This window comes from Lynx canadensis, chromosome B2, assembly GCF_007474595.2.
Source record: "Lynx canadensis isolate LIC74 chromosome B2, mLynCan4.pri.v2, whole genome shotgun sequence".
Taxonomy (NCBI): Eukaryota; Metazoa; Chordata; class Mammalia; order Carnivora; family Felidae; genus Lynx; species Lynx canadensis.
The window spans coordinates 62,713,272-62,726,165 of NC_044307.1; the positions used below are offsets into that span (position 1 = coordinate 62,713,272).

The 12,894-nt window shown below is 36.3% G+C and overlaps 1 protein-coding gene across 2 annotated transcripts in view; it reads left to right on the plus strand.

The window, feature by feature from the left end:
- The window catches only part of ADGRB3 (adhesion G protein-coupled receptor B3), a 750,806-nt gene that overhangs the window by 350,808 nt on the left and 387,104 nt on the right, over window positions 1-12,894 (plus strand). For both annotated transcript variants that reach the window (XM_030315777.1, XM_030315778.1), the window contains 2 exons: window positions 5,284-5,385; window positions 5,752-5,858. In XM_030315777.1, coding sequence (XP_030171637.1) covers window positions 5,284-5,385; window positions 5,752-5,858 — 209 coding nt within the window. The remainder of the gene's footprint in view (window positions 1-5,283; window positions 5,386-5,751; window positions 5,859-12,894) is intronic.

Sequence of the window (12,894 nt, forward strand, 5' to 3'; positions counted from 1 at the left end):
CCCTCTAATAATTACTCACTTCTACTCATCTCCAACTTTATACTCTAGCCATTCTGAAATGCTGGATACAACAAGGTTCTCCTTGCCCCCTGGGTCTTCCGACCTGTGGTTCCCAAGGCACACTTTTCCTTTCCTCATTGGCCAACTCTTACTTATCCTTTACACTTCAACTTGGACATCGCTTCTGGAAGTTTTCCACTGACATACTCTCCCCCATAGTACTCCTAGAGGAGCCAGAACTTCTCAGATCATAGTGGACATTCTGCTGTATTATAATTTCTCCACTTATTATCTCCCTCACCATCTTGGGAGTTGAGAGACCCTGACTATTCTTGTTCATTCTTTTTATGTGCGGCATTTTACAAGGGGATTGGGACATTATGAGTGTTCAGTAAATATCTGTAGAATTAATGAATTCCATAATGGGCACTGAGGAGAGTTCAGAAATTTTCCTACTACTGGGGGCTTCATAAACCTAAGATGGAAGAAAATAAATTTTTATTAATACCTAGGCTGTTATGCTCTTGGTATGACCATAAATACACCTATTTTCTGAACTAAACTTTTTAAAGATACTGTCTTCAAAGAATGCCAAATCACCTTTGAGAAAATATTTAAAGCAGGGGCACCTGGGAGACTCAGTCAGTTAGAATCTGACATCAGCTCAGATCATGATCTCACGGTTTGTGTGTTCAAGCCCTGCATCAGGCTCCGTGCTGACAGCGGAGAGCCTAGGGCCTGCTTCAGATTCTGTCTCCCTCTCTGTCTGCGTCTCCCCCATTCAAACTCTGTCTCTGTCACTCAAATATAAATATTTTTAAAAAATTAAAAAAGAGGGGCGCCTGGGTGGCTCAGTGGTTAAGCGTCCAACTTTGGCTCAGGTCATGATCTCACAGTTTTGTGGGTTTGAGCCCCGTGTTGGGCTCTGTGCTGACAGCTCAGAGGCTGGAGCCTGCTTCGGAATCTGTGTCTCCCTCTCTCTCTGCCCCTCCCCTGCTCATGCTCTGTCTCTCTGTCTCAAAAATAAATAAAACATTAAATTTTTTTAATTAAAAAAGAATATTTACAGCAGATGTGGGATTTGACACTACTACTAAAAGGCTGAAAATCCTGCAAATTTGCAAATCTGTCATCTTCCTTTCTTATTATTTGTGTACTGTGTTTCCATCTACAAGGAGCACAGTGTCTCCAAGGCTTTATAAATTTATGGTGGAGAAAAGCAAAGTTTGTTGACCTTTCTAGGTTTAAAAATAACTGATTTTGTTTGTTTGTTTGTTTTCGCTTTTTTGGTTTGGTTGAAGTAGACCATACCGATTGTCTTAAGTAAATGAGTATTAGTAATTGAGGGCTGTGGTTGAAAAAAAAGTTAATCAGCTTCTTTCTGAACTAGTTAGGATATATATAGAACACACTGGGGGATTCTGGACTGGGTCCCATGGACTCTTACCAAGTCAGACACAGCCCTATAAAGTCAACTTGTGTCAATACCCAGCACCCTGGAAACCCAGTTTGGCTAATTTTTAGGAAAACTGTATAGCTAACTCCCTCTCTTACTTTTCCTAAATGAACATTCCTACTTACTGCTGGTCTACTTTTACATACACACACACACACACACACACACACACACACACACTGTCCTCAGTAATTTGTAGAATCATCCTCGTTTTCTGTCATCTTAACTACTGAGGTATGGAAACAACAGATCTTTTGAAAGTATTTGGTAATTTTGGCTTAAAATATATGTGTGTGTTCATAGGTATCTACCTATCATTTGCGAGATTTGTAAGTACTCTGTGCCCTAGGAATGAAACAAAACAGAAAAATTATTGTCTTCATGATGCACACACTCTAGCAGGAGAAGGCAATAAATAAATAAACAAGCAAACAAAACAATAATAATAACAACACTGTAAAATAAGAAAGCTAGGGGAAAAAACATAGAAGTTATAAGGAACAAGCCTTTGGGGGAAGAGTAAAACAAAGGAATGCTTAAGAGTGTTTGAGAGGAGTCAGGAAATCCCGGAGAAGGTAAGATTTCAGTAAAGGTTAAAGGCAGTGAAGACACAAACCATGCAGGCATTTGGGGAGCAGAGGTAGGGATATCTAGAAAGAAAGGGCAAGTGTACAAGCTCTGAGGTAGGAGCCTTCCAGGAGTACTGGAGAAGGAAGCATCAAAGGGGTCAGTGTAGCTGAGGGGGGTGGGGGGGGTGAAGGTGGAGAGGGTGTGAGCTGAGGTAAGAGGCTAGATTGAAGAGCCTTGTAGCTGAGGTTTGTTTTATCACTAAACGTCGTATTTCCTGGGAGAGAAGAAATTTTATTTTTCCCAAGTATTATACCTTTAAAAAAAGATGAATCGCTGACCCATATTCCCCAGCTGACAGTTACTACTTCTGCCCACCTTAATTTTGAACCTCTTCGGTTTCAGCTATGAGTCCAGTAAACATTTCACCCTATTGGCCCACCCCTGCCATCTAGTGGTTAACGCTTGCAATTACCAGAGTTTCTGACCACACAGAAGACCGTGGGGGAAGGGCTAAGGGAAGGAGGCTAATTTTTGGCAGAATAACAATAGAAAAGAAACAATAGAAAAGAAAAGCTTTCTGAAACCACAACAGGGGGATGAAGAAGTCTAGGGGTGCAGATTGCTCCTTCATTGGTTTGTGTCAAGATTAAATCAGAAAGAAAGCCTGAATGCTATCGCACCCCATTTTATGAAATGTATTTCAAATTTCATCAATGGAACTAAAGAAAATTGGAGTTCAAAACATTGAAAAACAGAAAAAAAGTACAAGTGAAGTGAAAATGAAAGGTTACAAATGAAGAGTTAATGAGGAAGATAATGAACAGAAGTTGGGTGTATAGATGGAACAAAAAATAGTAATTAAGTGTAATGGTATTATTAGATTAATTACTGCTATATCTTTATTAAAAATAGACTAGTTGTTTTACACAGAATTCAGTTATGTAATAAACTATGCATGATGTAGTTTGTCAGTTTTAACATTTATTATGATTTTCCTCTTTTTCATATTTCTGTAGTAGTTTTGGTTGACATTTACAGAAACACAGGAGAATGTGACCTGGTGTAGAATATTTGGAAGATGACAGTTAATTCTGTGTGGCTGATGCATAGGAGAATAAATATGAACGATAACTGAAATGCTAACTTAGAGCTTGCTAGAAGGGTTTGTTGGGTTTTTTTTGTTTTTGTTTTTGTTTTTTTTTATCACAGAAAGCATAGTTATCTTTATCCTGTCAGTACTGGAGAACCATGGAAAGGTTTTAAGCAGCAAGTTATGGGATTAAGCTTCATTTTGGAGATTACTTTGTTAATGTGGCATGAAAATTGGATTAAAGGTAGAAGATACTAGGGAATAAATAGTTCCACTTAATATCCAGTTCTTTAGCTCAGAAAGCAGGCATCATCCTTAACTCCTTAGTCCCTCATTCCCCCATAATTTTGTATACTACTTTCTAAATTTATCTTGTATCCACCTTTTCTTCATCTTTAGTCCAAACATCCTACCTAAAGCTACTGTCACTTCAATGCTGAAGCACTGCGTTAGCCTCTTCAGTTGTCTTGTCCCACCTACTGCTCTCCCATCTCTTTTACCCAGGGAAAGCAAACTGATCTTCTTAAAATTAAAAATTGAATCATGATCTTTTGTTAAACCATTCTGTGGCTGCCTGTGAGACCCTGCAGGCACCATTGTTAGCCTGTCCACCAGCCCGTCACTCCACACTCCTGAAATTGTTCCCTCCAGCTCCACTGGAGGCAGGGGGGGCTGAGGCTAGCCTGGCCTTTTCCTAGGATCCAAGAACAGGATTTGCTAGAGTAGGGCTTGGGAGTGGTGGTGATGAATACAGGTGGAGTCACCATAAACCAAAAACACAAAATAATAATTTTTTTTTAAATGTCACAAAAACATGGTATAACTCAGGTGGAAATAGGGACAGCCCCCTACAAGGGGTCCCTCCTCCAATACTGCAAGAATAGAAGTAACAGAAAAATAAATTAAGGGAAGCAGCCATTACCACCAGCCAAGCACATGCAACCACCCACTTCCACACTGATCATGGAGGTTAGCAAGCTGGGAACCACTTTGTCCATTTTGTCCAATCCCCACCCCAGGAAGAGCAGAAGTTTCTGGCCCTGCTACCCCAGATAAAGAAAGCATTGTTTCAAGATCAAAAAGTCTCAAATTGTATTCTTCCCCACTAATAATTATAATGTATCCTAATAAGCTCATAAATTCTGAAGTAGAATCGGGATCAGTAGATTATGATTAGCATGGATTAAATAGTATATTGTCCTCAAAGGAAGACATTTCTCCCAGGAAGCGGCACTCATGAATATATTAGGTACTTATTATTTTTGTCCTTATTTATTTATTAAAGGTATGTATATAATCATATATTGATTCATTTATTTATTCAATTTGGAGCGACTTCTGTGTGCCAAATTATTAGGTACAAGATACGGAGATGAGAAGACAACAAGATCCCAGGAAAACAGTGAACACAAACCTGTGAAAATATAATATAAACGGCAGTGCTGTGTGAAAAGCACAATAGTAGGTGTGTCTAGAGAAAGGACTAGTATGTTCTTTTTAGGAGCACGGTGTGAGGTTTAATACAAAACACAGTACAGATAGACTTCACAAATCCTTTGGCTTTCTATTAAGTTATTTCTGGTATACATCTGTTATTCTTGAAATACCTTTTGAGTTTCTCATCTCAGTGATTCAATTGAGTTTTTGAAAATTATAAGGCCAAAAGATCAAATCAGTTTATTTTTACATGATGTAGTATGATTGACATTATTGCCCTTGTATGAAGAATAAAAAGTTATATATTTTTGCCCTGTATGTTTATTTCCTCTTAACACTTAGAGTTAGTAATTCTAATATGGCTTTCAGTTTATTGGAAATCATTTTATTTCACAACATTTCAAAACATCATGAATATTGGAAAGATTTTTGATTTATGTGTTTGAATGTAATGTTCAATTTATAAGCAAATTCAAACGACTTTTAAAAAAGTCTGAACAGTAAGCACCTTCAAAAGAAAGCACATTTTTGTGAAGATTTTGTAGATAATGAAATGAAACCTGGTGGTTTTTTTCTTTATGAAGACACTGCTAACATTTCAGTAAATGATATACTTTAAGGAAAATGAAAGAACTCTGCAGATAGAGAGATGCATTTGAGGACTGTTTATTGCCAATATTTAGAAAAATAAACACTGCTGGCATTCAGTTCCGTCTGTTTTAAATTGCAGCACCTTATGAAATATGCCCAGAGGATTACCTGATGTCGATGGTGTGGAAAAGGACCCCGGCAGGCGACTTGGCATTCAATCAGTGCCCACTGAATGCCACAGGTAAAGTACGAATGACCCACCCAAATCCAAATGATGATTGCCCTCTAAGAACAGCATGCTATGTTTGCGTATGAAGTCATGCTTTTGTCCTATATCCATAAATAAATCTGTGCAATAAGCAATGAAACAATCTTAGTAAAGTGCTTCATAAATGGAGCCAATGAACAGACCTAGAAATTATTGCTGGTGCAATGGTTTCTCAGTGGCATTAACATGCACTTTAAAGATAATCAGCGTAACATTTTCATATGCATGTTTTCTAAGCAAGAAAACGTACAAACCCAATTCTTCAGCCTGCCTCCCAATTATGTGGTGCCTTCTAGCATCTCTGTTATAAAGCTTCTCTCTGTTCTTTGTGACGCACAGGCACCACTAGCAGACGCTGCTCTCTCAGTCTTCATGGAGTGGCCTTCTGGGAACAGCCGAGCTTTGCAAGATGCATATCCAATGAGTACAGACACTTGCAGCATTCAGTAGGTGCAAAGCCAGCTTTAGTACTTGCTCTGTTTATTTTTTCCTAATGATCACTGTGTGAGAATTTAACCTTCTGCTTTATAATCAAATCAGCCAAAATCTCTGAAAAAATGCCTGAAGGAAAAAGTGACGTGACAGAAAGCTCATTTTTATAAGTCACTGCTAAACTGTTTTGTTCCTAGGGTTTGGGTTTTTGGGGATCCTGCTATTTACATGAAGGAATTCCTTGTCTAATGGGGACAAGGCCTGAACAAAATTTGTTATTCAGTTTCACCTGGAAGAATTAAACTGTATGTTAAAATTAGCACAAGTCTGTGTTAAATCATATCTAAGACATTGCAAAATACTGTTTATTTCCAAATTATATTTCTTAGTAGTCGGGAAATGATAAGCTGTTCATTTAGGTATCAAATTTCTCACTGCATTTTGACAGTAAGACATTGAAAAAATGATAGTGTTACTGCACCAGAGAAAATTAATTACTTGCAAAAGATTAAGTGGACCAAATTTTTCAAAAATTGCCCCTCTGTTCCCACACATCACTGAATTTCTCACAAACTATGATGTATGAATATTTTGAGCACAGTTAAATTTTGCTTGGTGTTTTAGAAGTGCAAATCATTGTCATTATTGGAGACTGTTGTCATTTCATCCTGACAATCAAGAGGAACTCTATCAATGAATAAATATTGTGGAGTTTAGAACAAATATGATCATGAGCCAGCTGGAAAGTTGGACATTGACAGGGATGATATTTAGTTAAGACCTTACAAGTTTTGTTGTGCTTATGTTTTCTTTCATTTTTTTTACTGTCACTCAAAACTATGCATAATTCTTTTTTAAAAAATCTCAAGAAGATTCTTGCTTGTGGATGGAAATTCGGTTCATGCAATAATAACTCCTATTGATGAAGTAAATGTGTTTAGTTCTCAAAAAAACAAAAAAAAATCACATTAAAAAATCTGAAAACGAAATACTAATATGTTTACTTACCAAATCAGTAGTAGTAATTGAATTGATGATTATTTACCATTTAAAGCCTTATTCCTGTTATCTGTTTATCTATCTATCTATCTATTCCTGTCATATCTATAGATATAGATATAGATAGGAGAGTTACATACAAGTACTGACATACATGTCAATATGTGCTGGTTACATACAAATACCTAGATTTAAAAATATATATTTCAGTTCAGCTCATGATCTCACAGTTTGTGGGACTGAACCCCGCATCCGACCCTGTGCTGACAGTGCAGACCCTATCTGGGATTCTCTTTCCTGCTCTCTCCGCCCACTACCCCCTTGCCTGCTTACTCTCTCTCTCTCTCTCTCTCTCTCTCAAAAATAAATAAGTAAACATTAAAAAAAAAGATTAACCAAAAATTTCCTTATGAATTTAATTTTAATGAATTTTATTTTTCCCTAATTTTAGACATTTGATTTTGTTTACTTAATCTTAATAATATCCACAATCAATTCTTGTTAATCCATAGTAATGAATGGGAGTAATTGCAGGGATTAAATAAATCATAAGTCAATCCTTATGAATTTGTTAATAAGTAATATCACTTTTTTGCAGAAAATTTTTACTTCCTAAATTCAGTGTTTTGTATACTAACTAATATTTAATGAGTTTGCATTTCATCTGATAATGGAGAGAAACAGAAACACTGTGTGAAATACAAGAATTGATCTTGAACTGTGAATTCCATAGAAATCATTCAGTCAATAATTTCACAACCAGTTGTATATGCCTTGGTTGACTTGCATACATAAATCAGATGCGTGATATTATAGAATAAAAAGCAATCTCAGTATACTCAGCTCCTACAAAGTACCAGACACTCAGCCTGGACACTTTGATAAACCAACTCCAGTGCTCACAAGAATCTGCAAGGTGAATATCCCTGCCTCGGTTTGCATACAAAGTACTGAAAATCTACAAGGGAACAATCCAGTTTTACGAGGCAAAGAGTGAAAGTTGTGTCCAGCTACAGTTGTTCCAAAGCTTAACCTCTTTTCTGGAGGCCATGCCACCTCCTGAGCTTTTGATTTGAAATCATCTGCCCTTAGATTCTGGTACTGAAGACATAATTTTTGGGTGGTGTGTTTTTGGAAAAGTCATGTAACACCTCTGTTTCTATTTTTCAAACCTTCATTTGACACACAAATAGGAGTACTTGGGTGGCTCAGCCTGTTAAGCATCTGACTTCAGCTCAAGTCATGATTTCACAGTTTGGGAGTTCAAGCCCCACGTCGGGCTCTGTGCTGACAGCTCAGAGCCTGGAGCCTGCTTTGGATTCTGTGTTTCCCTCTCTCTCTCTGCTCCTCTCCTGCTCCTGCTCGCTCTCTCTCTCTCTCTCTCTCTCTCAAAAATTAATAAACATTAAAAAATTTGAAAAAAAAAAACAAATGTGGAAGTAAGATTAATAATCTAAGTCATTGAAAAGTTGACTGTGGAAAGGGCTGTCAGGGAGTTTGAATCCTGATATTAAGACTTTGTTTCTCCTGTTTTTGTCTACTTTTATGGGTGGTGTATTAAGACAGAGAGATAAAAATAGACATATCTTTCTTCAGGGGAAACTTGAGGGGAAAGGGTAGAGTCAGAGAGGGAAAGAGACCAAGAGGGACAAAGGCAGAGAGAACTCAGGATCTGAGTTCAACCTCGTAATTTTGCAGTATTTAACAGGTGGTCCTGAATAAAATTATGAGTTCACTGAGTGTTCAGCAAATGGTAATAATTCACATTTATTGAATGCTATCTACCCTAAAGGATCTGATGGGGGAAAAAAATAGAAGTAATATGTTAACTAAATATTGATGTTCTAAGAAATTCATATCTCAAAGTTGACAGTATATTTCAAGGAGAAGATAATGAATATCTTAGATTTTACATCCCATATGGCATCTGTTCTAACTATTCAACTCTGATGATTAACACAAGAACAGTCATTGACAGTAAGTAAACATGACAATGTTCCAGTAAAACTTTATATGAAACTGGGCAGTGGGCTGGATTTGGCCCACAGGCGAGAATTCACTAACTTCTGGATTAGAATATATATTTTTTAAATTGTCTTTGTTTGTTTCTTTGTTTTGTCTTGTTTTTTAATATTTCAAGTCTTTTAGAATTTTCCATCAAAGTCTATTTTGTCCTTTTTTTCTCCTCTGTTGTCTTAAACACTTTAACCACAGTCATTTTAAATTACTTATCAGTGAAATCTAATATTTGGAGAATCTGTGAATGGACTTATTTTATCAGTCACATCATCTGGCATATCTACTAATCTTTTGTTACATATCAGATATTGTGTAAAACACATATAGGGGCTTTAGACAATGTTGATGTCCACCAAAAAGCATTCCCCCTTTTCTGTTAATTCAAATACAGTGAGGAGCTGATAATTCAGTGCAATCAAGATTTGAGCTGGGTTAAGGATGATTTGCTGTTTTAGTAAAACTATCTCTGCTTAGTCCTCCTTCCTCCACTGTGTGTCTTAAAGGCTTTGGATAAAGATCCTATTTTGCCTATCCCATCAACCCTTAGAAACTGTAGAAGATTCAGTTCTTTCCTTCAAAGGTACCAGCTCAGTGTTCCAGATTTCTGTCCAAGCAACTTCAAATTTGTTTCTAAATACATACTTACAAGAATGAAGAAAATTTCACTCTGCATTTTAGAAGTTTTCATCTTAATTTCTCAGCTTCCTACATATTTCAAAACTTCAGCCAATGTCTCATGAAGAAAAATTCTAGTAAGGTTTTTAGGGACCATCAGTTTTCCAGTACACTTCTCTAGCCCTGGGCAACTGAAAAACATTAGTTTCTCTTTCGTCACTAGAAGTCTTCTTCCAGGATTATACCTGCCCTTCACTTCTTGCCTGCCCCCCTTCAAATGACTAAAATTGTTGGGTACCATAGAAAGGATCTCCTTTTTCTGGAAATTTAGTTATTTTATCCATAGCTCTCTGATGCTCTAAAGAGTATGATTTTTGTAATTTGTGTGGATTTTTCTAGTTTTAGTGGCAAAAGCATTAGCTTTAGAGGAATTACTATACTAAACAAATACATTTCAATTGTATTATAAAAAAGTCTTAAATACATATAACAGTTTTTCCTAGGGAAATTTAAGGGTGTCTGTTATACAGGTATATAATGAAATACTTCTCAAGTTGCACTTTACTTCATTTTTTTAAAACTCACAATATATTACTGATTATAACTATAAAATCCAAGGAGGCTTTTAAGATTCTCCCAGATTATGGATTTAGTGTGACTTGGAGAAGAAATGTTAGGGTCAGTTTTGGCCATGGAAATTCACTGACTTGAAACTTCATCATAGGATGATTTAGTAGAATGTACTTTATATAGAATTAGGCTACTGTCAAATGAAAAATCTTATAAAGGAAAGTATACACTATTATTCAGTCATTCATCTATCAATTCAACTACCCATTAACTTACTCTACAAATATCTTCTGACCTTTAACTATATGCAACAGAGTGCAGGGACCTGAGGATACATCTTGAATGTGACATACACAAATACAAGTAAAGTAGACAGGAAAAGATATAAGATAATTACAAATTGTGATATGTTGAAGGAAATTAACAAAGTACCAACATAGGAAATAAAGTTTGGGGACTGCTTTAGATAAAAAAGTCAGAGAGGTCTCCATGAGGAAATGATTTTAATAGCTTTAAATAGCTGTGGCCTGAAAAATGAGGTGAATCTAGGCATTAAAGACTTGAGAGAATGAGTGTCCCAGAAAATAAGAGTACACTCCATTTGAGGGACTAGCATCTGGAAAAACTTTGAAGTCTTTAAGGAAGTGAAAGATGATCTAGTGGGCAGAGGTAGTGAGCAATAACAGAATGTCATGAGATAAAGTTGGAGAAGTTGATAGGGAAAAAATAATTCTGTGCCTTAAAGACCTTTGCTTGGAGTTTGGATTTTATTCTAAATGCAATGGGAAGCCATTGACAGTAAGGAGTGATGTGATTCAATATAATTGAAGAGTGTTATATGGTGTTCTATGGAGAGCAGACTATTGGAGAGCAGGATTGGAAGCTGTCAAGCCCGCTGTAGTAATCCAGGTGAGAGATGATGTCATCCTTCATTAAGGCTGAATGAGCAGATTTGGGTGATGGTAAAGTCATTTTCTGAAATGAGGAAGGCAGGACAATAGAGAATAGTTTGAGGCAGGTGTGTTTAGGGGTTGCCAAAGGTTGTCTTGTACTAAAGTTTGAAATAAAGAACTTAGAGTACAGCTAGCTAGTCAGTTTAGTTGTGATGTTTCTTCAACACAGTTGAGCTACTTGGATGCAGGTGCAGAGAAGGCATTTGGTAGAGCCAAAATGTTTTCTGAAGACCAAAAGTATCAGCAGCACCTGGGCACTTGTTAGAAGTATAGAATCTCAAACCCCATTCCAGACCAAGTTAATCAGAATCTGCATTTTGAAAAGTTCCCTCTGTGATTCATATGTGCATCAAAGTTTAAGGAGCACAGTGGCAGAAGAATGCAAAGAAGTTAAATGGAAAATGATGTAAAAAATGTAAAATGTAAAGAAAGTAATGTTTTGGTGGGTGACTACAAAGAGATTAAATGATTGCTAGCCAGTTCCATAGCATCACAAGGCATAACCATATCAGGTGATACCTAATTTTCCTTTTCTGGGCACATGGGAGGATTGTGTTACTTCACCCCTTGAACTTAGGTGTGAACTGTGACTAGAATACATCAATTGGTTGTGTATGGAAGTGGTCTTTGTCATGTCAGGCCTGAGAATGTCATTGCCAATGCAAAATCTTTCAACCTCCACCACCCCAAGACCCTCAATGACTATGATGAATACAGCCTTCCTGGTTCCTGTGTTGCATATGTGGTGTGAGTGAGAAATAATTTTTTGCTGTTTTTAGGCACTAATATTTTAAAGTTGTTTGTTATCACAGCATAACATATCCCATTCTGACTGATGCAATATTACAAGGATTAGGGGATTTAAGTGATGGAAATATAATTGAAAAAGCCATAGAGAAATATTAGGTTAGGTAATGCTCTGTCTCTCATTGAGGAGGTTCCTGAAAAATTTTGGTCCCAGTGTGTTGATTATTATCTGCTTTGAATTCATAGAACATGCTCTATCTAGTTCTGTCCCCTAGCTCAGAATATTAATAAGAATTTCTAGATTTGTTGTTAAGAAATCCAATCTACCCATGTCTCTTGCTCAGGAACTGTACTTTTGACTAAGTCTAGCCAAGAGCTCTGCAATTAAAGCTAATTCTAGTTTAGTTTTGTTTTGTTTTGTTTTTACTGTTAGGTAAATTTACTATGCTCTCATTCTTATTTTAGAAATTTACAAGTTAGCATAGTGTATACCTAACTCACTTTTCTTCATCAGTTTTCTTCATGATTTAGTTTATTCTAATAACAGTAAATTGGAATCCTGAAATTCATGGCATCCTGTCTCTCATTTCAGGAATTCCTAAGGCAAGAAATTGGGATACCAAATACCCTTTGGCCAAAGTATTTTCATCCCAGCTTCTGTGCAACACACACACACATACACACACACACACACACACACACACACACACATATATTATGTAATTATATATTATATATTTAGTTACATATAATTATGTAATTATATATTATAATTTAGGCAGGAGGCTTCTTTTCAAATTTGAACTCCTAGCCATAGGACAACTCTGGCTTGTGTTTTTATATTAAGCTTTTTATATTAAGTCTAGGGAAAATTAAGAACCATTGGTATAGTAGAACAAAAGGTGTGCTTTCTTTTCCGTACAGGATGATCTCTTTTTCATGAGATAGATCTATAAATAATTTAATATCATCATCTAATGAATGACTTTGGTCTTAGAAAATGATAGTTATGAACTGAAACAAAGACATATATTTAGATTATTGTTTTATGAAAAGAAGTTTCTCATATAATTATCTTTTAATTGAAGCCACTTAGAGCTGTGAGAACCTTTAATGTAACTTACAGATGGACTGTAGGAGTTGATGC